Source organism: Epinephelus lanceolatus, chromosome 10 (assembly GCF_041903045.1).
Source record: "Epinephelus lanceolatus isolate andai-2023 chromosome 10, ASM4190304v1, whole genome shotgun sequence".
Lineage (NCBI taxonomy): Eukaryota > Metazoa > Chordata > Actinopteri > Perciformes > Serranidae > Epinephelus > Epinephelus lanceolatus.
This window is the reverse complement of record NC_135743.1, coordinates 36001840-36029501: the sequence shown is the minus strand read 5'-3', so window position 1 is coordinate 36029501 and position 27662 is coordinate 36001840. Positions and strand designations below refer to the sequence as shown.

Genomic DNA, 27662 nt, shown 5'->3' with positions numbered 1-27662 from the left:
GACTTTGGCAAATATAGTGGTGTGTTACAGACAATAAAACATATGAAAGCTTAAGCAGCTATGGTCATTCTATGTTTTCCTATAACATTGATGTGTGGGGAAAAAGGTTTTCATGATGGAGAATAAAAAAGAAAACGGAACTATAATTTGAGTAAAAGAAAAAGAAAGAAAAGTAGAAAGGAAAAAACTTAATAACTTAATATATTGAAAACAGTTTTTGAAAAGATGAAAGACAGAATATAGTGATAGAGGAATATACCTTATATTTTTGTCTTTTCTTCCTATCAGGTCTGAAGGGGGAGATGAGCCCTTTGTCTACACCACATCAGCACTGACAGAAAGTCATTAACTCCACACCCACTCAGACGCCATTTTCTTTGTTGTGTTTGGAGCCCAGTGGCACCACCAGACAGAAGCAAATAGATTCATGCCTCTGGATTAAAAAAAAATGTGATTCATGGCTGACTGATGGAGGAAAGCCTTTTCCTGGCATCCACAACAGAGTGTGCATTTTGAGGAAATATCAACCATCCATCACCATCTCCACAACTGTGAGAAGCTTAATTAATGGTGACCTTATGAGTGAATGTGTGAGAGTCCTCTCTCGCAGTGGGAAAAGGTGTGTGTGTGTGTGTGTGTGTGTGTGTGTGCGTGTGTGTGTGTTTCAAGTGCTGAGAAGCATCCATGAAAGAGTAATGAGCTCCTCCAAATGATGCATCAGTCCCCAGTGGCTCTAATAGATATGGGGGAATCCAATCTTTTACGCAAGGAATATTGGTGTGACATTTCTCCAGAAAGCAATCGCCACCATCTGCTTCACAGAGGCAGCATCGCTTCCTCCTGTGGTCCCAAGAGCTCAGGCGAGAGCATCTTGAAAGTCCCCATTGACGGTGGGTTGCTTAAAGGACCGCAAAGGTCCTGTTGTTGTGTCTTCACTCCACTGCACTCGCCATAAGCCTTGGCACAGCCTGGGGTATGGGTGCCTATTCGGTGCATCACTGCACACGCAGATGTGACTGGAATCCAGATAGGCTGTTAGGGGAGACACCTCATCGAAAAGCAGAACACGTGTATTCAGATGTGTGCACACAGACGCACCAGCCAAGCAGCGGTAGTGTCTCTTGGGCACGGTGGAGTCTCGCTTAGGTGTGTTTGCTCAATTGGAGTCGACATGCAGCCCAGACTAATAGATTTGAAGTGTCTGAGGTGAGCAAATCTCTCCGCCTCTTTCCCTCCATTGCACCTTTTTCTTCCTCACCAGTGATTCTGTTTGATATGACAGAGTTTGAAGTTGGCATTTTAAACTTAGATGTGACCATGCACTTCAATACCAGGGACACTTTTTTCAGTTAAATCATAGGGCCGTTACTCCTATGGTTCAACTGCACATTCACAGTGACACACCAGTCAGTTGTGATCTGTGGCATAGGTTTGTCTGGATATTAAACAGACATAATGTTTATGAATAACCACTTTAACAACTTTTAAATTGCCGCAACCCCCATAAAAAATAGAACAAGCACAATAAAATACACAGCGCTGCTCCACACTCACATTAGCTGATATTTGGCCCACAGGAAGCTATAATGATCCATAATGGGAAGCCATCCATCTGTATTCTTCAGTTGTTTTCTCAGATTCACACCCCTGTTGCCTCAGTGGAATAATGATAAACAAGAGGCAGCTTCTCCCTGCTGGTCTCTCTTTCATTTCGGGTTGCTAAATCACACAGATCCCCTTCAAAAATGCTCCCAGTGAGTGAATCCTGTCACTTGAATCAAGAATGATTTTTCACCTTCAATCACTGTAAGCATAATACCACTCTTACTCTTCCTATATGCCTGGCTTTTGCTTTTTCTGCCCATCCATTAGTTCCTTTACCTAAGTGTGCTTTGCACTTTCCTAGATGTCTTTCTTCTCAAATGAAAGTCACATTTGGTCATTTCTCTTATTCTACGGTAGCAGAACAGAGATGCAGAGAAGCAACACAAAAGTATACAACACAGGAAAACTATACTGAACCTTTAATCAAAAGACTGCACAATTAATTATATAAGACTGGTCTGAAATAGTTAAGTAATAACAAGAAAATGAATAAACTAGCAAAATTTGGAAATTATTGAGTGTGATGCAAGTTTAAAAATGTTAGTGTCTTTCAGTTCACTGTTTTGGTTTACGGCCCGTAACTTTAATGTTTTGGTTCACTCTCACTGCTCTTATCCAACCCAGTTTCACTCCGAAGTCATCCAAATTTGGTGCTTGGGCAGTGATTTGTGGCGTCAGACTCTGACAAGAAAAAGTTGTCCTTTATTGTTGGCATGATACACAGATGATTTGGCAGTGTCAGGGGAAACAGGGTGGGACCAGAACAAAGGTAAAGGCAGCGAAAGTTCAATGAGGGTGGGTGGGAGGGGTGGTGCAACAATCACTGACTTTCACATGGGAGAGCAGTGTTCGTGTCCTATAAGATTATAAAGCCAAACCCTGTTCTTTTCTCCTAAACCCAAACATGGACTTTTGTTGCCTAAACCAAACTACATGTTTTTGTTGCTTGTGCCTTAGTTGTTGAAGGAAAACAAAACATCAATATGTGGTGTAGTGCTTTTATTTTGAAAGAGACTGCATGTAAAAGGTAAATTTCCCGTGAAACCGAAGTGTATTTTGAAGAAGATGTAACAGGCAGAAGTTATCAAGGCTGAACGTCGACGACCAACGCACCCAGGGTACCTTGCACAATGGATCTCATTGTGGAAAGCCCATGACCAAATGTCAATATGTGACAAGGTCAGAGTGAGAATGTGTTGTCTCATCAGTGTGGTTTCTGGCTGCAGCAGGCAGCTGTTTTAAGGAGAAAAAACATAAAAAAGCATTGAAGGCTACTGTGCACCACCTGCCCAGCAACAGCAGACAGATAAAGAAAGCAACTTACAGGTGAACACAGAAGAGCATCTAGGTAAAGAACCAGATATTTCTATAAAGAGAGGGAATATTGTATTTACATCCCACAGGTGACCAGAAACACATCTCCAGATGAATCTTCTTATGTGTCAGCTGCTTAATAGATCAGGGTTTTCTAATCCATTCGCCATAACAACTTTACAAGTGTAACCGGTGGTGTCTGAATCCGCTGCAGTGAGGTGTCGCCTCTGTACATGGGGCGCCGGCACTATCCACTAGGCGACCGACACCCCAACATTACATATTTTTCTAGCTTGTTGCACTGCCCTCAAGTGGCCAAAAACATAATTTCTAATGAAAATGACATGTTACTACTAAGTATCCTCATACTATGGTTCACATATCTTATGAAAATGTACATACAACAGTTTGTATGATATCTAAGAAAGTGGCACCCCAGAAATGGCTTTGTCATGTTACGTACTTAATGTAAACTTGATTTAGTTTAGGAAAAGAAACATAGTGAGCTTTATGATCCATCCACTTGGGCCAACCTGCTTGCTTTTGTGGACTCCCGCTCTTTATACTACTTCCTTCTTAACTCTCATTGGTGCATTGGTCACATAATCACAGCCTTCCTGATTATGTGGGTTATACACAAATTACTGGCTCTTGATTATATGGGTTATATATGAAATGTGGTGCACTACTTTTAAAATTTATACGTACAAACAGTGCATCAGAACAGCCTGATAACTAAGTAATCACCAGTAAACAACAGTCACTAGCAAAAGCTGATCTAATGAATTCTAATACTACATATATATCATTACATATAGTGTACTTGGTAATCAGTCAGTTACTTTCAGCCATCCCTGTGTACTTACTGGCATTCAATTTAGGTGTGTTAAATGACTACAGCTATAATATTCATACTTACTAGCTCACAATACTTTTGTTATTTATTTTATCAAGTAGTCAAAGCATTGCCTCTTTTGCCACAATTACCAAACTGGCTAGTACTGTTTAACACTCAGCTATTCACACCAGCAGAGAAACATCCAGATGGTCAGACATCAATACTGACTAACATTTATCGGTCAGAGGGAACACCCTGCACCTCCACCTTTACCTTAGTACACAAACAGCCTCCCCCAAAAGCCAACCTGAGATTAACTAAACAAAAAATCATAGAGCCACTCTGCAGCACCAGGCTGAAGCTCAGTTTGTTTCCATAATCAGTTTCATTTAGACAGCGCAGTCCCCCCTGGAGTGGCTGCAGCACTTTGCACAGTATAATTCTAACACCAGGTGGATTTCAAAGGCAATTAACCACACTAGACAAGGTACAGCACTGCAATTATAACAAATTAGGCAATTATCACCATTCCCCAATACTATAGGGGGATGAATGTAGCCCTCAGTATTTAGTGAATTGATGATCCAAGAAGATCAATTGAGTAAAAGGGGGAAGGTGGGGAGGAAAAGGGGCGTAGTTCTAAGAACCAGAAATAGACTCATTACTCCCACTAACAACTGAATTTTTCTTTTGATACAGGATCTGTATTCTTGCCTTTTCTCCAGCTGAGCCTCCACTTGAATTGAATGGTATATTTCATGGTGCCTGTGGCCCTGACAAATGTGAATCATTTTGCCATTTTTTGTCTTTGACTAAAGTACATGAATAGTATTATTGCCTCTGCATCTTGCAGAATTTTTTTATTACCCTCGGTAGCATCATGAGCCTTGTGGTTGCATACTGTTTGATAGTCCTCCACCTTCACTCATATTTCTTGTATTATTGCTGCAGAACCTTCCACATAATTGTTTTTTTTTTCTAAAAGTACCCACCTTGAGATATCAGGGCTTTTCAAGGTATTATTGACATCATCCCATTGGGCTCAGGTGGACTGCTACAAGCTTTACAAATCAAACCGTCTGCACTGCTGTCCTTGGCACCTAGAGGAAATTGATTCCGGAGAAAAGTAATGACACACACACACTCACACTCACACACACAGACACACACAAAATCCACATACATGCAAATATATAACCACACAAACACATCACACACAGACCTACAGATAAGTGATCTATATGTATCTCCCAACCTTTTCTCCTCTCACTTTGAAGTTTGGAAAAGACTGATTGTGTCTGTCGTCTTGACTCAACCCCTCACCACCCATCCAAGTGTAATAATGGATCCAATCTGAGTCTGTCTGGCCCTCTGTATCACCTGTGGGAGCAGGAGTGTCTGAGAAAGACCCACAGTTCAATTTACTCTGAGCTGTGTGTGTGTGTGGTGGTGGTGTGTGTTGGCAAGCGTTTGCCTTTACAACACCATTCTGAACTTTAGGAATTTTTTTTAAACGACATGGGGGCTCCCAGCCTAGTAGTGCATGCCCAATATCTTCTCTATCCTCTGAGCCACCAACCAGCATTACAAGATTGCTACATGTAGAGATTCTGTCTCATTCTCAGCCCTCATGAGGTAACCATGAGGGCTGCCCATCTGTTTCCACCTGGACTGCCAGTTTAGCTGCACTGCTACAGAAATGCAGTGAGTCACGCTCCAGGTACAGAGATGTACGTCGAACTTATCAGTAAAACCTGTCAGTGAGATGAATAGGCATTGTCTAGGTGTGCCTCTGTGTGTGTGTGTGTGTGTGTGTGTGTGTGTGTGTGTGTGTGTATCTCACTTTCTCAGGCCATTTTTCAGACCTGGATGATTTCATGCATGACGTACAGTAAAATGAAAGCTGATCTTGGTGTGTGTGCATGCAGCCTACTACTAAGGTTCTTGAAGGGCTTTGAAGGGGAAATTATACATATCCCTCTGTACAGATAATCTGTCAAAAAAAAAAATGCCTCAACATTCAGTAGGTTTTGCTCCCACTTGTAATTTCTGATCATGTACACTGAGGACTACTTGCCCCAAATGCAGTCCATAGAAGCTGATGAGTCAGAGATGTGTGAAATGAAATTGTTTAAGACTCCCTGGCCTCACTGCTGGGAAAGCATGGTTTGGACTGGATGGTCATGTAAATCCTTTAAGCACCTAAAAATATCCAGGCAGTCCATTTCCCCTTCTTTTGCAGGGAACCTGTCAAACCCTTAATTATGGCACTAAAACCTGAATGTTACTGAAACTCCAGAAAAGTCAGCAAGACAAGAATCAAGCTCATTTGGGAAAATAAGGGTTAACAAACCCTTCCTGGGTATAAGGTTTTGTTAAATCACTGAGGTGTCCAACTTGCACGTATTTAGCTCAGGTCCTCTGCTTGCACTTGGAAAGTACAGGCTCCTATAATTAAGTGTTTTGCGCTGACTGCCGCCTCTGTGCCATCCAAACAAAACTGCCAAAGTACACCATTACCTTTCTTGGCTGTTGAGAACAAAAATGCACTTCCAGCCTTTCAGACTGTTTAAACAGGACTAGCTGCGGTGTTTCAATATAAATCTGGGAGTTGATTTTCATAAAAGTCATTTGTAAAAGGTAGGGTAGCGCTCGCTAAGTGTTGGACTGGGCCATTTTATGCTATCCATTAAAATTTTGTGGGAAAGCTGTTCTGATTTAGATCCAAAAACATCTGTCTCTCTGGATGAGTCACTTAATGGTAGCAGACAAAGTGCTGCACTAAAAAGAAGGAGCGTTAATGGTCTCATTTGTTTAAAATTGTTGTCCTTCAGTACTTCCTTGATGATCAAGTTTCCTGTCCTGGTGAGGGGCCAACATCCGCTTTGCTTGTGGGAGGTTTTGTGCAGGGATGCAGGTTTTCTGTTGTGGTTTCAGTCTGAACTGGTATTTGATATGATGTTTTGATAATATAACCATGATACACTGATTTGATATGATGTGCTTCAAGTCTGCCTCCAGACACAATTTAAAGTAACACTTATACTAATTCTAATATTTTTGTAACATGCTTTTTGCCACATAACAGTTAAAAACAACTCTATAATGGGTCCCGAAGCAGATCTACTCTTTCTACCTCACTAATGGATTCTGGGTCTGGCCTCCACCCTGGCCACCTCCGCTGCTTACGCTAGGCTGACCAGTGAAAGAGCAGTGCACATCAAGATGGCTAGCGCTGGCGAAACATTGGAGAGACTCACCCATACAGCTCTTTGCCTCACTTTGCCACCCAAGCGATGACAGTGTGCACCAAACTAGCAGTTGTATTAAAATGGTAGGTGTAGTTAGCATCTTTTATCCGTTTAAGTTGTTTGTTAGCTTGTTAGCTTTCAGGCTAACTGCCAGTCTGATGCAGCGTTAATGGTTGTGAAACATAGGGAACAATTATATCTGCGATAATATAGTCTTTGGTAGATAGTGGAAGGGAGCTCCAGGGTCTGGTGTGCTGCACACAAAAAAATTACTGTGCTTATGCTTTTTTTTTTTTTTTTGCCGATGTGTCAAAGTCTGTTCCCCTGTTGATTTGTATTTCCCAAATTAGACAGCAATTGGCTTTCATATTTGTGATGTACATAATTTAGCTCACCTGGCGTAGATTTGAATCTCAGATTTTAGGGATGTGCACAGACATCACCCCCTTCAGTGAAGGAATATGAAAACACTTCTCTAGTGACAAACTTTGCAGAGATACAAGTCAGTATAGTCAAGGTCAGACGTTTCAGGGGACATAATCATAAGAAAAACACATTTTTTTGTGGAGGTAGACTTTAAGTATGTTTGAAATCAAACAGGGTTAAAAAAAAATTAATCTTCACATTGTTGCACAAAATGAGTCCAGTGTTTTTAGCCACGCTACCTTTGTGGTATGTTGGTTTGTCTAACACTTTGGCCCAGACTGAAACAACTCAACAACTATGGGATTGAGTGCCATTAAATTTGTGGTTTTGACTGAAATATCTTAACAACTATACCTTCATAAATGCTGGAATTCTCATTAGCTCCAGCTGCACAATGAGTTTAGGGCATATTTTAGCATACTAGCACGCCAAAATGAGATGGCAACTCAATTACGGATATATTGAAAGTTTACATTTCACCAACGCTATAAAACTACAAAACACCCACATTTTTTGCCTAAAAATATGCTGGAAACACAGCAATGACTTGCTAAATCACAACTGGTTTTGTTGTTTGTTGGTCTTGAACAGTGGTCTGCCGCTCGGCAGGCATCTCACTAGATGACAGCCATCCACCATCCCCTCCATCTCCTGATGACAAATGCTATGACATTGTAGAAACATTGTCAAGATACCCATGAAATTACATATGTAACATATTCATGGTTTGCATAAATATAATAAATAAAATACAGTACAGGCCAAAAGTTTGGACACACCCTCTCATTCAATGCGTTTTCTTTATTTTCATGACTATTTACATTGTAGATTCTCACTGAAGGCATCAAAACTATGAATGAACACATGTGGAGTTATGTACTTAACAAAAAAAGGTGAAATAACTGAAAACATGTTTTATATTCTAGTTTCTTCAAAATAGCCACCCTTTGCTCTGATTACTGCTTTGCACACTCTTGGCATTCTCTCCATGAGCTTCAAGAGGTAGTCACCTGAAATGGTTTCCACTTCACAGGTGTGCCTTATCAGGGTTAATTAGTGGAATTTCTTGCTTTATCAATGGGGTTGGGACCATCAGTTGTGTTGTGCAGAAGTCAGGTTAATACACAGCCGACAGCCCTATTGGACAACTGTTAAAATTCATATTATGGCAAGAACCAATCAGCTAACTAAAGAAAAACGAGTGGCCATCATTACTTTAAGAAATGAAGGTCAGTCAGTCCGGAAAATTGCAAAAACTTTAAATGTGTCCCCAAGTGGAGTCGCAAAAGCCATCAAGCGCTACAACGAAACTGGCACACATGAGGACCGACCCAGGAAAGGAAGACCAAGAGTCACCTCTGCTTCTGAGGATAAGTTCATCCGAGTCACCAGCCTCAGAAATCGCAAGTTAACAGCAGCTCAGATCAGAGACCAGATGAATGCCACACAGAGTTCTAGCAGCAGACCCATCTCTAGAACAACTGTTAAGAGGAGACTGCGCGAATCAGGCCTTCATGGTCAAATAGCTGCTAGGAAACCACTGCTAAGGAGAGGCAACAAGCAGAAGAGATTTGTTTGGGCCAAGAAACACAAGGAATGGACATCAGACCAGTGGAAATCTGTGCTTTGGTCTGATGAGTCCAAATTTGAGATCTTTGGTTCCAACCGCCGTGTCTTTGTGAGACACAGAAAAGGTGAACGGATGGATTCCACATGCCTGGTTCCCACTGTGAAGCATGGAGGAGGAGGTGTGATGGTGTGGGGGAGTTTTGCTGGTGACACTGTTGGGGATTTATTCAAAATTGAAGGCACACTGAACCGACATGCCATCCCATCCGGTTTGCGTTTAGTTGGACGATCATTTATTTTTCAACAGGACAATGACCCCAAACACACCTCCAGGCTGTGTAAGGGCTATTTGACCAAGAAGGAGAGTGATGGAGTGCTGCGGCAGATGACCTGGCCTCCACAGTCACCGGACCTGAACCCAATGGAGATGGTTTGGGGTGAGCTGGACCGCAGAGTGAAGGCAAAGGGGCCAACAAGTGCTAAACACCTCTGGGAACTCCTTCAAGACTGTTGGAAAACCATTTCAGGTGACTACCTCTTGAAGCTCATGGAGAGAATGCCAAGAGTGTGCAAAGCAGTAATCAGAGCAAAGGGTGGCTATTTTGAAGAAACTAGAATATAAAACATGTTTTCAGTTATTTCACCTTTTTTTGTTAAGTACATAACTCCACATGTGTTCATTCATAGTTTTGATGCCTTCAGTGAGAATCTACAATGTAAATAGTCATGAAAATAAAGAAAACGCATTGAATGAGAAGGTGTGTCCAAACTTTTGGCCTGTACTGTATATAATGCCAAAATGCCAACACAAGTCTGGTGACTGGGCTGAAGATGGTGAACATATTTGCCATTGCAACTGCAAAACATCAGCATGCTGACATTATCATTATGAACTTGTTAGCATGCTGACAGTAACATTTAGCTCAAAGCACCACAGAGCCATTTGCATGGTGGCAGACTATTAGTCTTGTTCCAAGAAATTTGAAGCCAGGACGGCTTTCATCATAATATCCCTTGCAATTTTACTTGTGGCAAGTCAGCACAAAAGTCTACCCGATCTGAATAAAAGAAAAAAGATGCCCATTAGAAATAAAGTATTAATTCTTTAAAAAGATATCAGGCTGGTGAATAATGCAAATCCTGCACGTATTTAAAAAAGTATGCCCTGTTTATCTTTCAGAATCTAGAAAAATCCAACATGGCTTTGATTGAGATTTCTTAATGGTAGCATGAAACAATATGATCAGCCATCCATGTTTGCCATTACCTGCATGTGCATGAGATCAGTAGATGATAATTAGCAATGCCATGATCCATGTAATGAGAGATTATTTTTGGAAATATCCACAGATCAGACGTGGTGGGAAGAGGCAGAAGGGGGGGGGAGAGAAAGAAACAAGCACACGGAAAAGATCCAATCTTCCCACACTGTTTAAAGCAAAGGGATAGTAGCAGATGGTAATGTGCAACAACACGGAACGCCTGCTTAGTAACAGAGTTTTATATCGCCGATACAGAGCAGACTGGAGATGACGCTTGTGCTGCCAGCTTCAATAAGTTCCCCATTAGACACGCTGTCTGGTATGCTTGTGTACAGTACGTTCGCACACACATGCAACGACACACGCACACAAAAGCACGTACACCATTTAGTTCTTATTCCCCCGTCAGCTCTGCATTAATAGGCTCAATATCCCCCCCACATAGGCTCAATATTCTACCAACATATTCAGCATCTTCTCATGATCTGCAAATAAGCCCACGCTCTTTTCACTATTTTTTATCATAAGGAACTCTTTTGATTCAGTGATTAATAATTAAAATAAAACATTTTACCAGCCCTGATTATAAAGCACACCTCTAAAAGCTTTGATGATTACATATGAGACAATTTTTTAAAAACTCCCCAATGCGCCCTTATCTTCCTGCGATGAGTCACAAATTTTGGTCTTAATGATCAAAAGAAATGGATGAACTGAGTTTAAACTTTGCTGGTTACTAGAGTAAAGGAGGACAGCAGACTTCTGCCACGGTCTTCCTCTAATGACCTGAGCTGCCATCTGTACTCAGCTGTGTGCCAGACAGGCTCTGGGCCCTGCTTACATCTATCACCACAGTCACAGGGTAACGATACAGGCAAGTCAGAGGAGGCAGTGAAGGGGCCAGACATCTCCATCTTCCTCCTCAGAAGTCACAGTGACCTACACACACACACACACACACACACACACACACACACACACACACATACAAAGCGCTGACTTTTGGGCTTAGATGACATTGGCCAAATCTACTAATCTTGTTATCGTTTCTCTTGCACCCACTCTCCTAAAGTACATTTCAATCTTCTTCTAAATTCTATAATTACATTTGTCTTGGAAACTATTGACTGCTGTTCTGTTTTTGGTATGCCTCTGTTGATATGTATAAATGTCACCCACTGTCACTGTGAACTCATTTACTGATTTTTCCATGCTAGTGCAGCGCTGCATGGCGTTCTGAATTTGCTCCTGGGGGAGTTGCCTTTAAAGGCTTAGGAGTAAACAAAAGGAGACTGATATAATTGGCCTCTGAGGGTAAATATTATTTCAAATGAGCTCCCCAGAAATACTTTAAAAAACAACCTGCGATATGTGAGTTTCTCATTAGTAATTTCCAAGTGAGCATGACCTTGTTGCTGAAGTGCATTAGAATTACCCCTGTGCCACTCGGTTATTGTTCACTCATCCCTCGAATGAATCAAAACTCAGTATTCTAATACTGTTATGATTTTATATGTACACCCAAAAGCTCTTTGGTGTTCTCATAGAATTTGGAATTCCATATAATAACACATTTATTTTCTGGTACAGAGTTGTTGTAGAATAAAAACAAATGTGACATGAAACCTTTGGGACTTCCTGTACCGCAGGTGAAATCCACTGGGCTGCAATCTGTATGCTCAAGCTAATTAGTTGTGAGTGGTAATATGTGCGATACTTCTGCCTGTCTGCACATATTAATTTAGAAACAATGAATTTCCAATCATCCCTCAACTACTGGAGCATATTAGGTTGACTGCTCAAGTCACTGAAATGTGCATAAATGTATGAATTATCTGTAACTTGAGGAAAACAAAACTCTGACAGTGATAAAGGTGTCGCAGTGCTGTTTTATCCAATCGCATCTTCTGTGTCTTGATGAGAAGAATCAGCTCAGAATAATAACAGTCATCTGTTATAGAGGAATCATTTTAAGAACTGCCTTCAAAATAAAATGCTTCTTAAATTAAAAGCTGTAATCAATGCAGCCAACTGTACAGACATATTTGATGACAAAAGAATTGATTTTTTTTTTTTTAGAGCTGGTGTCTATTTGTATCAAATGGCTCTTTTTCGTTTAAACTGAAATCAATGCCACTAAGTGGGTGCTCTCTGTTGTGTTCCTGCAAGTGCATTGAATGAGAGAAAACTTCACTCCCACTGTCCCAGTGGAATAAAAAAAACTTTAACAAGACACCTTGAGACTTAATAGAAAAAAAAGAGAAGTTTGCAGGTTGCCTCCACCATTCATCTTCTGAGGTTACAGGCTGTTGACAAGGGGACAAATTACTCATAGAAAGGAAGATTTACATGAAACTGAACAATGACAAAAGAAAATGTCTGTATCTGCATACTGAATTCTCAAGTATTTTCTGCACAGTTCTCCTTAGAGGTAAATATAGCGGTATGCAGAAAGCACGACAAGGTGTAACTTCTACTTTGGTGATGGATCTACTGTCTGCTTTACCAGTATGATACCATGTTTGTGGATATCAATTAATTGTGAAATACATGACAGTTAATTCCTAAAACGCAGGGCCGTAATTACCTGTTAAACAGTGGGGGGTATCATTTACAATTGACCAACCTTCCAGGGGGGTCTGGGATTCATTCCTCCCAGGAGATATTTTTAGAAACTCAACAGCTAAATAGACCATTTCAGAGCATTTTCAACAAAAATTGTTTCAAGGAGTCTTAAAGTTTTGATGACTGAGTGCCTTTTTAGGGAGCAAGCTTATGACTGATTGCCGCACGGGAAAAGTGCATTCACTATGACTCTTAAATTACTTTTTTATGACATATTATACTATGACTTATTTTCATTTTTTATAGCAACTTTTATGACATAATAACACTTTACAAAAAACTACAAGAATCTACAATGATATAGCCCACATACCACTCATATTACAGTGTAGTTTATCAATTTTCAGTACATTTAAAACTGATTAAATAGAGACAGTACAGTGTTAGGCATTGATTGTACCTACTCCACAGCCATCCAGCAACTACTTCTGCTGGGGTACAGCAACACCACTTGGACAAACCACACAGAACTGCAGTACACCATACTACTAGAGCCAAGTTGATTTACATTGTGATAAAATCTGCCAATGATTATTTTTGGATGGCACTGCATGGTTGCCTTTTGTAGCATAGGAAATTTTTTTCTTTATATTTTCTATCTATGTATTGAGTATGTCTGACTATAAAGTGGGTCCCCCAAATATACATTTAATTACTGCCTTGTTATGACATACTGATTAATAAAAGCAGTTGTTTTGTCATTTTAAAAGGGGATGTCATTGCCAAAATGCCCCAAAAAATAAAATCCTCTGAATAAACGTACTCAATGTGTCAGCTCTGAATGGTTGTTGCTATGCCTGTCAAACTGTTTTAGGTATTGTGTCAGTCACTACTATAAATCCCTCGCTACCCCTTCGGGCTTACTTATGTTAACTTGGGAAGATGCTGAAAGACCCTCGCTCTGCGCATGAAAAACATGAGGAAGGGCGTTGTGTATTTTTTGTTTAATACAGTTTGCTTCAACCACACATCTGAAGTAATCTTGTTGCAACAGAACAATAACACATCAACACTCTTTCAAAAGAGATACAGCTGGAGTTACTTTCAGACACATTTGATCACAACAAGTACAGCTGGAGGATGGACTACAGTGTGACACCATCTAGGACTGCAAACAACTACAGCATTCTCTTTCTTTTTAATCTTATGTGGTCAGATATTGGCCTGTTTGGTAAAGGGCCATAATAATGCACAGTGAAATATCATATTCAGGCTGTCCTGTACATTTTCTCACGTTCTCATTTTGACTGACACATATATTAACACGTTATTGCACTGAGCTACAGAGAGGCAAACGGTCAGACATCAGTGGGAGGAAGTGGGCTTTTGATCCAGAGGCTTCAGCACCCCGGACAGCTCCTCATGCAGCCACATTGAATGAAAAGTGTCACCCAAACCTGACCGGGTGTCCTTGATAAAACCCTTTCAATGTATGGATTCATTCAGACTGTGTTCACTGGGTGAACTCCGGCTCATGTTTGACAAGCTCGCCATGAGGGATTTGACTTTGTGTGCGTAATAGTTCCTCAGGTTGACCGAGGGCACCTCTTTTATACCCTCGTCGAAATCACAGCTTCTCATTGCGATCTCTAGCTGTTTTTGTCTCTTGTAGAAGAGAGAGAATTTATTGAATATGAGCGTAATCGGAAGCACAACTACTAAGATCCCGGCCAGGATGCACGCTGAGGCGGTCAGCTTGCCCGCTATGGACACCGGCACCACGTCTCCGTACCCGACGGTGGTCATGCTGACGGTGGCCCACCACCAGCACGCCGGGATGGTGGAGAGATCCTCGCTGTCCTCTTTCTCCACCGTGTAGGCCATGACGGAGAAAAACGACACCCCGACGGCCAGGTAGAGAAGCAGCAGGCCCACTTCTTTGTAGCTGTTCCTGAGGGTGGCACCCAGGGAGCGCAGCCCTGTAGAGTGACGGGCCAGCTTCAGGATGCGGAAAATCCTCATCAGCCTCAGCACTTGTGCAACACGTCCCAGGTTGGCCAGAGCCGGGGTGCTCTCCACCACCAGGTTTATAAGGAGTGTCAGGTAAAACGGAAGTATGGACACAAGGTCGATCATATTTAACGGGTGCTCGAAGAAATGCAGAAGATCCGGCGCCACCATGAATCTGGCGATCAGCTCCAGAGTGAACCAGCCGATGCCAAAGTGCTCCACAGTCTCAAAACGCGGGTCCTCTGTGGGCTGCCCGTCACTGTCCAACAGGCTGAACTCGCTCATGCTGTTCATGCACATAGTTGCGATGGAGCCGAGCACCACCAGGATAGAGAGGATGCTGATGATGCGGCTTGCCACGGAGTAGCCGGGGTTATCCAGCATTAACCAGACGCGCCTCCGTGCGCTCCCGAGCAGCTGCTTGTCAAACTTGGTGGCGTCGCTGTAAAACTCCAACAGCTCGTCAAAAGATGAAGTGGTGCTCCCTTCATCGCTTCTATCCTCCCAGTCCTCCCGTTCCTGGTCCATTTTCCTACAGTGGTAGGCGCTGCTGCAGCAGGAGTCGATGAAGAACTCGTTGATGCCCCAGTACTCGATCTCCTGGCTGAAGGAGAAGATGCACAGCTCCGCCATGACGTGCAGTCTCCCCGTGTTGTAGAAATTCAACACGTAGGGGAAGAGTGCCGGGTTCCTGTCGAAGTAAAACTCCTTCTCCGTGTCGTCGTAGTCGTCGCACAGCTCCAGGATGGATTCTTTGGACTGGCAGTGGAGTAAGCGCGCAAGCCTCGTTTCGGGGAACCGGGAGAGAGTGTCGGACTGGAGACGCTTCTTGAAGCCGCCCACGTTGATGCGGATGGCGGCGTTGTCATCCATGTGAGCCCTGCGGCCTGGTTTCCCCAGGGCCTGACCTGTCATGTCTGGAGAGAGGGACACACACAGACGCGTGGCGCACAGAGAGGAACAAAGAGAGGCGGACAAAATCACATTGACACAAACAGAAAGAGACAGTCAGTACAAAGAGACACGCACAGAGGACAGAGAGAAAGAAAGGGAGAAAGGAGTTATTTGAATTTAATATCATCCTTTGAGTAGCTTTTTTTTTTAGATAAAACACAAAATGCCCATTTGTTACAACCACGTGCTTTCTCCCTCCCTGTAGACAGTTACACGAAGAGTAACATTTGGTTCCTTTGCAACAAAAGCGCACGTAAGAACAAAGAACTTACTTCAAAGCACAGCCAGCTCACTGAACACCCAGGAGAAGACTCTGCATTTCAACTCCGGTGATGGCATACTGTAGTTTGTGGCCAAGTTATGGCCCTGTAATAATCACGGAGACCCCCGTCCCCTGGAGTCCAGACAGGCGCGCCTCTGTCAGGCTGATTTTCTCCGCTTGAACAGGAGACGATGAAGTCTCTTCCAAAGGGAGTCGGCGCGATGTCAAATATGATGTTGCCTCCAGACAGAAATAAACTGACGGTCCCTCCTCAGATATTCCCGCAGGCTTGTTGGAGCTGGTAGTCCTTACATCCTGCATCCGCCGGGTTTTACTCCTCCTTCAGTTCCAGGTATCGGCTACATTTAGTACATTGTATTCTAGGAGCCATAGGAACTGATACACGCCCTGACAGCCGCTTTTGGCTGTGCGAGGGAATTCCTCTCTCTCTTTCTCTCTCCTCTTTCTATCTGTTGCTGCGCAGCAACACGTAGCTCTCCTTCTGCACCGCCCTCCCGAAGTGATCTCAACATCACGGCGCTGAGGGACGAGGCGCAGCTCCTCCAGGAGGAGAGGGGGAGTCACCTACTGAGGAACACACGGAAAGCACCGACACATTAAGTAAACTATTTTGCGTTAGCGGTGTAGCTGTAGAAATAACGGCTTTATACCAGAAACTTTAGGACAAATGCTTAATATTGTGCATTGTAATTATCCTATTACAGTGATGATATGGGAGCCTGAGCAAGCATTGCTATAATATCATATAAAAGATCACAATCTAGTGCAGATACAGTTCCAGAATAAAGAAAGATTATAATATCACTCTGCTGAATGGGGTACTCCATCGATTTAGTATTGCATGTCCATAAAGTTGAGGACGCACAGGAGACAGAGACAGATATCTTGATTTTAAATCCCTGGTAAGGATCAAGCTCCAAAAAAGGATCTGGATCCTGAAAAGGATCTGGATCCTACAATTCGCATGGTGCAACTCAGCTACCTCTTTCATTAGAATGTCCCTGCCTGCAAAACCCGTTACAACCAACTTCTTGTTTGTAATGTGGGTTATACATTAAAACCTTAAAGTCTCTAAACCTAAGCTGAGACGCTGATGACATCATTGGGGTTATTTTTCACAGGAGACAAATGTTTCACAGGCTGAAAAGTATTAATTTGCTTTATACACCCATTAGTGCAAACACGTCAACAATATGGACATACCAACAAATACAAAGGTAACAACAAGTGTTACTGAGTTACATAACATCAAGGGAAACACATAATTTAAAAAAAATTTTTTTTTGCAGAGCTGATTGTTGTTCTATAGATGTCTGTCATGTTACAAGTACTTGTCATGCCACAAGTATGGGTATGGTGATTTGTACTGAACACCTATTGAGTTTATCTGGATCGCTGAGTATGCATACAGAAATGGGATAATGGAGTGCTACAGCAAATAAATAGGAAACGTTGAGAATTGTTTGATTTTGCAGTTTTATTCATGCTGTCATAGTCATTTTTCAGTGTGTGTCGAGATATCTATTTTTCCCTTGGTTGAATGTTTTAATTGGACATACTATATGTATTGTTGTTTCTCAACATCATATATGTCAATAAGGTCTTATGGTCAAAAATGTGATAGAGGAGTGTAATTTCGTCTTCTTTTTATTCAGTGGTTAATTAGAGGTTATTTATTTGCAATGAAGTCTGGGTTGTGCCATAAGGGGTTTGTGGATGACTTCTTTTTATTTTATTAACTTTCCACCAAGCTGTCAGAGCCGAGGCAATTGCAGTGTTTTTGAAGCAGTTGCTGTGTTTGATTGTGTCACTGAGGAGAGGTACTGTAGGTCTGTGATTGCTATGTTTTGGCATTCAGTTTTTTTCTATACGGAGCCAAGGGTAGTGGTGATGGGTTGTGTGGATCCCTTTGATAAGATACTGTCATTTATTTGCCAAGTAGTAATGTTAGAAATGTGGTGCTTCTAGGCCTCGCTGGTGTTTTGATTGCTGTTATGTAGTTAGGTTTTTGTTTTTATCGTAAAATTGTGTACCCAGTGTGTTGAACCATTTTGCTGTGGGTTGGGATTATTGTAAGTACCATCATCTTTATTGTAGCAATACATCCTGTAAGTAATAGTGGCAATGACATCCATCAATTTAATTTTTCTCTAAACTTTATGCCAAAAATCAATTTAACATTACTGTATAATAATAAAAATCATTGATGCACTAGTGACGAATGCTACTGTTGTTTTTGTTTGGAAAAATGTTAAATGTTACATGTGAGGACCAGCGCTGTTATGTAAAGGTTACGATTGATTGTTGAGTCTGGGGTCACTGATCACACACATTCACTGTCATGCAGTGTGGATCAATAGAATTATGACATTCAGCCAGTGCCAGTGTCTCCTCTCTTGAAATACTGTTTACAAATCCTCACTTCAAAACCATGATGCTGTTTGATCCAAGAAAAAAAAGAGTGCATTCAACTCTGACCACCACCATCTCTACCATTACCCTAATCTCCTTTTATCAATTCAGTGGCAACATCATTAACAGCCCTGTCTGGCAAAACACAAAGCCAGCGTTAAAGCTCTGGCCTTGCACAGCAGCCTTACTTGTATTGATTAAGCGTTGAGGGTTTTGCTTTACATGTCCCAATGTGTCTAATGAAGATGATAGCGGCTGCAGACAAAAGCTGCCTTCTGAATTCCCTTGGGTGCTTGCTTATTAGTATACGATCAGTTAGATCTTTGTCAGCAGGCATTTTGCACGAAGGAAAGGTGACAATGGAATTCTGAATTCAAATTCAAATTAATTACATCCAATATGAGTTAAGCCGAGCAGCCCAAATGCCAGAATCAAGTGCTGGCATTGTACGTTTCTGTAAACCATGGATATGTTGCACTTGTACATTTCATATGCATTATATCAACGTTTCTAAAGTGATGTAGTTCCGATTATATATGAGCTGAATTTCTCATCAGAACGGGGAGAGGATTGTTGATTGCATGAGGATGGCGACAAAACCAAATATTTTTTAAGGAGACGTCTGGGCATATCCAGCTGTGTTATTAGCGACCAAACCTGCCGGCCTATGGGGATGTCTTCCTTACCCCAACTAAGTGCCTAAACCTACGTGGTAACCACAGTGTTGTCACAACATAAAAGTTAAAGAAACATAAAGTTTCAGCATGTCTGCCAGAGGTATAGACTCGAGTCACATGACTTGGACTCGAGTCAGACTGGAGTCACAAATTTGAATAATTTAGACCTTACTTCATAAAACCAAAAGACTTGCAACTCAAATTTGGACTTGAACCCCTATGACTTGAATTCATTTGGATTCCATTTTGTTTGAACCAATCCAACAGCATCAAGTCAAGTTGCATCGAGAAATATGAAGGACCAATGTTATCTTACTGAGAGCCAGTTGTAAAAAATGATAACAAAGATAATTAAGTTAGTTTCCAAAAACTATGCATTGGTCAACAAAAAACAATTGTTGCCCACACACAAAATATGAAGGTTGAAAATAAGAGAAGGAGATCCAATAACTACCAATTTTGTTCAACATTTGAAGTTACACAAAAAAATTGAGGCAAATATCAACAAAGTAAGTGAGCTAATACTTTGTTATTGCCATATAAAGACATGTAATATTCTGCTTCTTTCTGTGTGCAAGGCTTCATTGTACCTGAAGTGAACTGTGTCCTTGAAGAGGTTCATTTATGTGTGAGAAACTTAGTTTCTAGCCGTTCCCATGACAGTCATTAGTAGAGCGAAGGCCTTCCTTTTGCCTCCCTATGATGGCACTGCATCTGTGATTCTTTGCCAGACCTACGAAGGACACTCCAGGTGTCAGAGCTCTGACCTTTCACCTGAAATAAGATTGACTCTGTTATAAGTCTTATTATTTTGTTTTATCAATTGATTAAATAACACAAAAGACATCTTGATTGTTTCACTCCTTATTTGTTCACTTCTTCCACCACATTCATGATTTCTGTATATTTAACATATTAGTGCTGTGTTGTTAAAATGGCATTACATTTGGTGAAAACCTGCACATTGACTTGTCAGGACTTAGGACTTGGGACTTGACCCAGGCTTGGGACTTGAGTGCAAAGACTTAAGACTCACTTGTGACTTGCCAGACAATGACTTTGACCCACTTCTGGTATCCGCTACATATGAAACACATAAATGTAACATTTGAAACATACAAACTTAACAAATCATTAGTTAGCAAAAGTGTCAACATTTATTCTGGCAACTGGGTTGTGTCTCGAATCACTGATAGAAAACATCAGAGTCCTCTTGGTCTGTTCAGTCTGAGCATTTGAAAATGAGGCCATTTTTGGTCCCAACACACACTTCTAAGTAGCCGTGACAAAGGTTGTTGCTATCACATCATTGTGTTGAATGAGATGACCTAAAGTGAAAGCTTTAATAGCAGCTATTGCTCCCTCAGGCTGTGCCGCTGTGATCGTCTCTTCTATCCGATGTCATTTACTGGTCACCCTGTTTAAGACACCGTGCTTTGCTGCATTTGAAAACACATTTAGGATCATCGGAAGCAATTTCCTACTTGCGGGATTGTATTGCAGTACTTATTTGGAAATATAACCAAAGGCAGCAGGCAGCGCTGGAACTGTTTACTTCTAAATAGGATCTTTCACTCCCAGATTGTTACTTGGAGGCAGCCAGCACATTAATATTTCATCACATTTTTTTCCCTCTCAACAATTGCAGCTTAACATGAGCATGTAAGCCCATGAGATTGCCTGTGCAGATTGGTTCTTTACAGTTGTATTCACACATGCCATCACCTCAGTCTCGATGCTTTTAGGGGTTTAATGAAAACTAAAACCTATGCTCTTCAGGTACTCCCAATATGGTATTACAGATTATGACACAGGCCTCTACAGATCCTCTCCACCCTCACACAGCAGATTTGTAGGATTTGTGAAGCTTAACAAGAGCCTTGAAAGCACATATGACCAATCTCTACTGATAAGAATATTGTGAAATTACAGACTTTTTATTATTAACTTGTGGGATCCATCTGTGGTTGTGTGGGAATGTTGTTTGATGATTATAATCCTGTTTAGTCTATCGTTATCCTTGTCCAGCAGGGTATTACTGAGCGCCTGAGCATCATCCTCTGTTCACTGAGATTCCTTGATGTTTGTGTATTATTCTGATTATTTCTCCTCATATTTCCTCTCACTATGTAGGAATGCTTTATAATCCCATGCAGGAAACAACATGCCTTTACTATGGCACATTTGGATGGCGTTCAAATGTCACAGCTCTTAGAATTATTAGGTGACAGTCAGTGTTTATCCTTTACCTGCTGGGAAGTGTTCATTTTCTTAGCAGGTTATCTGATTTAGGTGAACATAATGGGTGTCTTCTCGCTCTGTAAGCCCCATCAGTCCTGAATGGTATCTCTGACGGCACACACACACCTCCTCAGATTTCATTAGCGTGGGTGAAGAAGCTTGATGTTTGTAACAATGTGTGTCATCAGGACTTTGTTCAGGATTACTGAGGCTATTCGTTCTAAATTATTTGGGCTAACCAGACTATCATCTGCAGATTATTCACTGACTGCTTTTCATTGAACTGAGCCGATTTTGATTCATTCTTCTCCCACATGGTTGAGTTTAATGTGCTGCTTTGTGGAGGAGGAACTATTCCTCATAGCCCATTCCTGAACAAGCCTCTTTAGAAAGAAAGGCCTTGCTTTTGGTGCATTCAACAAGTACAAACAATCAGTGGCAGAAGCAGGACTCAAATCCTTTATTAATGCAAAACCAATAATGCATAATGTAAAAATACTCTATTACAAGTAAAAATTAAATATATATATATACATATATATATATATATATATATATATATATATATATATATGTATGTATGTGTATATATATATATATATATATATATATATATATATATATATATATATATATGAAAGACAGTCAAGAACATGAATATATAGAATAAAAAATACTATGACAAAGAGAAGCAGAAGACTGTACAGTTTTGTGCAGGTTGTGCAAAATCATTTATCGGGGATGTGCAGAAGTTCACATTACAAAGAATATGTGAATTTGTTTAATGTATAAGGCTAATAGTCCAAGATGTGAATTAATGTAACACATAGAGAAGAGAAGCGACTTGTCAGTGCGGTTCTCTGGCCTTTTGTAAATGGGAAGAAACTGTTTATATGATGTGCGGTTTTGGTCCTGATGGACCTCAGCCTCCGGCAAGAGGAGAGTGACGCAAAAAGTTGGAGACCATGGTGGAAGGGGGCCGCAAAATCTTTCCTGCCCACTTCAGGGTCCTGGAGATTTACACATCCTGGAGGGATTCCAGATTGCAGCCAGTCACCCCCTTACCAGAGCAAATATTACGCTGCAGTCAGCAGCGTTTCATTTGGAATTTATGTCTGTGCTTAAGTAAAAGTATTAATTCTGCTGATATAGTATCTTATGAATTATTAGATTGGCAGTACTGATGCATCACTGTGTTGTAAGCAGGATTGATGTAGCTGATGGGAGGAGCTAGTTTTAACTTGAAACCTACACCTAGATAGTTAGATAGAAACGTAGTAGAAGCAGAGTAGAAGCAGTGAGTAATATACAGTAAACTCTTGTTTGGTGTTTCGCCTCACTAATATGCCTTTTTTGGCACTGTGTCTCGTGGATGGCGGCTGCTTATGGTTTGGTACCTGGCCGTTATCTTTATATAAAGCCCTGAGCCTCACCTGTGTGTTCGGGGGGTACACACCCATAATTGTCCTGAACACAGAAAATAAGAAGAAAATTAGAACATACAGACAAAGGGCAGAGTCTCTGCAGAAAAACATACCACCACACACTTCTAGTGGGTCATAAAAGATGATTTTAAGGGATCTCTACTGTATAAGTTCATGACTTTTAGGAAAATCCTGCATAGTACATCTGTAAGTGCAGTATATGAGTAGGCCTATATATTTTTTCCACCACTGCAAACAGCAACATAATGCTCAAAAACAATAATGAGTCTCAGTTATTTGAACTTCTATTACTCAAGCGCAATTCAATCAACCCCCAACTTAAAAGATGGGACAGGCTTTTGCTCTCCTGGCTGCAAAAACTGTGACAAAAATTCAGTATTCATGAGCTTTTTGATCATAGTAAACCACCTCCTGCATTTTAAAATCTCCGTCATTGAGATTCTGCACACTCTTGGCAGGCTTCCATTCACATCTCATATCTTTTGATGGAGACCTTTTCAGAACCCCAGTATAAATTTAATCATGAAATAACAGCCCTCTTTATTGTTGTGTCTCAGCCCCAACAGCTGAACAGTAGATAAAAGATGTAAAACGTCCCAGTATTAAAATGATCTATGGCACAAATTTCAAGCTCTGACCTTAAATCAAAAAAACACAAACTATTGTGTTTGCCTTCTGTGTATAATTAATTTTGAACAAAACGATGTAGGATTTGAAGTGAGAGATGCATTAGTTGGGTCAAAAACAGTATAAGCTGCAGCTTTGGTGCCAATATATTTCAGTTAAGTTGATTTCCAGGAGAACTTTGAAGACAATTTATGGTGGGTATGTTGAGACTGGGATATGGAGTAAATGTTTCTCAATGAGGAACTGCTCTGAGCTCTTCAGGTACCAATCAATTACAGAGTTTTAAATCATTCTAACAGTTTCAAGCTTTCATTTTCAAATCTCATATTCTATAATCAGACCCACACCGTCAAGAGGAGACAATCAATGAGCCCATTAATCCCCTTCAGAGAGTCAAGATGACATTTTCTTCAGACTTTCAGTAAGTGTGTATGAGAGAGAAGAAGGGGTAGATAAAGGGTGGATGGAGAGGACTGAATACAGAATGAGAAAGAGACAGAGAAGAAGAGAGAAAGTAGGAAGAGGATGTGGTTATCTCTCTCTTCTTCAAAGCCTGAGGTGCAGGCTCAAGTGAGGATGTGTAGGAGTTTTTTGTGTCGACTAAATCTGCTGCTCTCTATCTTTTGCTCAGCTGCCTTTATCTATCTCTCTCCTTCCTTTGCTTTCTTTCCCACTCTCTCGCTGCCTTTATGTTCCTCTCTTAACATTTTCCATCCACCTCTTTTTCCTCTATCCTATGTGTTTTTATTCCTGTTTTTATTCCTCCAAATGTTGGAGGATTCCTTGCTTCAATCCTCCAACATTTGAGGTCAAGGTTCAACAATACGTTGACCTCATCCTTCACTGGAAACAACAGAGTGTCATGTGAGGCATTGCCAGGGGAATCCATAACCACTGGGGAAAAAGCGATGGCCCTCTATCCATGACAAAAGCTGTCAGTCAAAGCTCACTCTGAATCCCTGCCAGCACTGATGGATGAACCAGCACTCTCCAGAGAGATTTATGGAAATGGTAAAAAAAGGGGACTGTGTTTAGTCATGTTAGTCCGACACGTGAAATAAAATGTGCTTTCATTCGTCTCCCCTCTTCCCCTTCACGCCACAGTAATCACATCAAATGGTCCTTGATTATTATGGCAGAGAAAGCTGGCTGACTCAGGACGGAGAGCAGAAGGAGCAAAATGAATACAGATGGAAACTGGAGAGGTGGATTCTCCAGCGCCCAGCTCTGAGAGTGTCAGTGCAGTAATTAAACATATCAAATATTAACAAATTATTACACCCATGTCCATCTGACTGGAGTCTATGTGCTTGACATGATGAGCACTAATTGGCTCTGATGTTAAGCAATAATGTGTAACAGTACCAACAGGGTGACCTAAATACAGAAGCAGCTCCATGACAATAACTGTGCTAAAGGTAGGGGTCTGCACACACAAGGATGGCTTCTTGCAATTTATTTCTGTTCATCAGCTTCATCTAGTAGCCTAGTTTTGACGGTCAGTTGGGAGCTCAGAGTTGGACCACTGTATCCTTCACCTTCACTGCTTAGTGGGAACACTCAGAACTTGCTTTGATTGACTGTCCTTTACCCTCTGAGGACGAAAGGACTAGCATTGAGACATTGCACACAACTCTTTTCACCTTCTTCTTTTTAATCTGAATCCATGTTGTTCCTCGGGGTTATCCAACTGCGGCACAGCTTCAATACACTGCAATTATACATGCCAGCAGAGGCTGTCACAGGCCCCCCCTGAAATCTTATTGGCCACCCCGTTGCCTCTCATACCAGAGCAAGAAGGTGATAGTTGGCTTCTTATCATCAGAATCTCAGTATGAAGCATCTGTTAATTTTTCTTGTGGGGAAGTCAATCAAAGAACCAGAAAACCCGACCTGTTTGGGTGTGTTGTTTCTTTGTAGGTGGGATGGGGTCCTCTTACATGTCCGTGTCATAATCTGTCCATGGCTATAGGCTATTTAGAGTAACAAATAGCAGCTATTAATATATATTACTTCATACTACAATATCTAAAGTTTTTTATTTAGCATTGATTTGTCACACTGAATAAAGATGATAATGTACAGTTAATTATTGCCAAGGACCAGGGCTTTACATTTCAGTTTAGAGGGACAGTTCACCCCAGAACCAAAATGCATATTTTTCCTCCTACCTGTAGTGCTATTTTTCAATCTAGATTGTTTTGGTGTGAGTTGCAGAGTGCTGGGGATATCAGCTGTGGAAATGTCTGCCTTCTCTTGAATATAATGGAACTAGATGGCACTCGGTTTGTGGTGCTCAAGGCACTAAAAAATACCTTCGGATAACTCAAAAGCAATGTCTCTCTCCAGAAATCATGACCTGGTATCTCATCATAATCCACAGATCTTGTTGTGAGCGGTTTAATGTAGGAACTATTTTCTTTCTACCGAACCACACCCGCCAACGGGATTTATACCAACGGACGGGGATTTGACCAACACAAGTCGAGTGCCATCTAGTTCCATTATATTGCAGAAAATAATGAAATAATATCTTTGGGGAATGATATATAGTTATGCAATAGAAATACAAATTGTGTGTGTGTGTGTGTGTGTGTGTGTGTGTGTGTCTGTGTGTATTTCATCAAAGGCTGTTCATATTTGAAAGAAAGCAGTAGCCCCATCTGTGCATGATAATTTTGTTTGTGTTGAGCACACCAGGCCAAACAAGGATTCATCATTCATCTATTCACAGAAAGGAAGCCGGATCAGTGAGATCCCATAAAAGACAACACACAACAATGTATCACAGTTCATCCCTTTGACCCGGATGTACCCACAGCTGGACCCACACTGAATGGAGATCAGATACTGTCCTACTGAAGTAGCCGCCCTTGTTTGCATCATCGCTTGTGATGATGGTCTACTTTCTATCTCCCTTTGAGTTGCTAATGAGCTCTCCAGAAGCGACAATTATGAGTGGATGGTAATGAATTTGCAGATTCATACACAATGAAACACCTGTTGTCTGTGGGTGAGAACATCAGCAGTCTAAAAACAAGTGGGATATCACGTGGCTTTTTTAGATCAGATATGTTATCCAGCCAGAGTCAGCCAGATTTCTTTGTCATCCTGAATATGCCCAGCAGGTGGCAACGTGTTTAACACCAACTAGAGCACCGGTATCCAAAATGAAGTCTGCAAAGTCTTGGGAGGGCTTTTTTCTTGCAATTATTGCATTTTTAACTGCAATTTCAATTACTGCATTAGGCAATCAAATGTGGAGTGGGAGAGGGGTGGCTTCTGGGGCTCCATCCCCCCAATGTTTTCAAGGACTGAATCTTATAGGTTTTTAAAATACCTTCAACTTTGTGCCATTCAGATAATAATATATACATGTTTTTGTCTTACTATACACTACAGTCAGAGCAGCCCAGATTATTATGGGATGGATCAAATGATTTGTCAGCTAAATATCCATTCTGTGAACTGCATTCCAGCATAGTATAACAGAAATAGGTTTCAAGATTAGTAATGCTGTTTATTATAAGTTTTGCCTCCTTCTAGATGGCAGGAGTTAAAGATATTCATCCTCACCATTTGTTTGCTATGGTTTGATGAAGACAAGTTAGAGAGCAGTTAGACAAAAAAATAGTATGTAGGCTTTACAGGATGATTTTTTCCTTGGCAAGTATTATATTTTTCTCAGATGTAGGCTACAGATTTTTAGGCATTCTAGTATCTCAATTGGCTTGAAAAATAGTACATATAGCTACTGTAATGAGGAAGTATATGTCCCCGACCCACCCTAGGCTGAGCCCCGAATGTTCACAACATCTGGTTCCGCCCAGTAGTTCACTACAGCTGTCAGTATGTGTTTATCTATGCTGGAGCGCGAACTGCACCTGTTCGCATATGCTGCTTTTAGGTGTACCACGTCCATTTAGTAAATCAGATGACTCGCCAATGAAGAGAAACAAAGTGGGTCTAAGTTATGTGTTGATGCAGTTGAAGAGGGTTTTTTCATCAGGCAGACGACTGATACTTAGTATCTTAACTGTAATCCATCCCAAAATTAAACAATAGACACAACATTTAAAACATAAAAAACGGTCCCAGTGATGTATTTACAACTTAATTAGAAATGCAATTTTCCCGACTGCACTTGAAGTGAGCACAAACTCCTGAGCCGCCTCCCAACAAT

The 27662-nt window shown here is 41.2% G+C and overlaps 1 protein-coding gene across 1 annotated transcript; it reads right to left on the bottom strand.

The window, feature by feature from the left end:
* Window positions 1–13819: 13819 nt before the first annotated feature.
* kcns2 (potassium voltage-gated channel modifier subfamily S member 2) lies at window positions 13820–16199 on the bottom strand. The gene is made up of 2 exons (XM_033640134.2): window positions 16067–16199; window positions 13820–15757 (listed from the first exon to the last, which is right to left on the bottom strand). Exon 2 carries the CDS (start codon window positions 15753–15755, stop codon window positions 14316–14318), a length of 1440 nt encoding a protein of 479 aa, XP_033496025.1. The 5' UTR covers window positions 15756–15757; window positions 16067–16199; the 3' UTR covers window positions 13820–14315.
* Between the last annotated feature and the right edge of the window lie 11463 nt (window positions 16200–27662).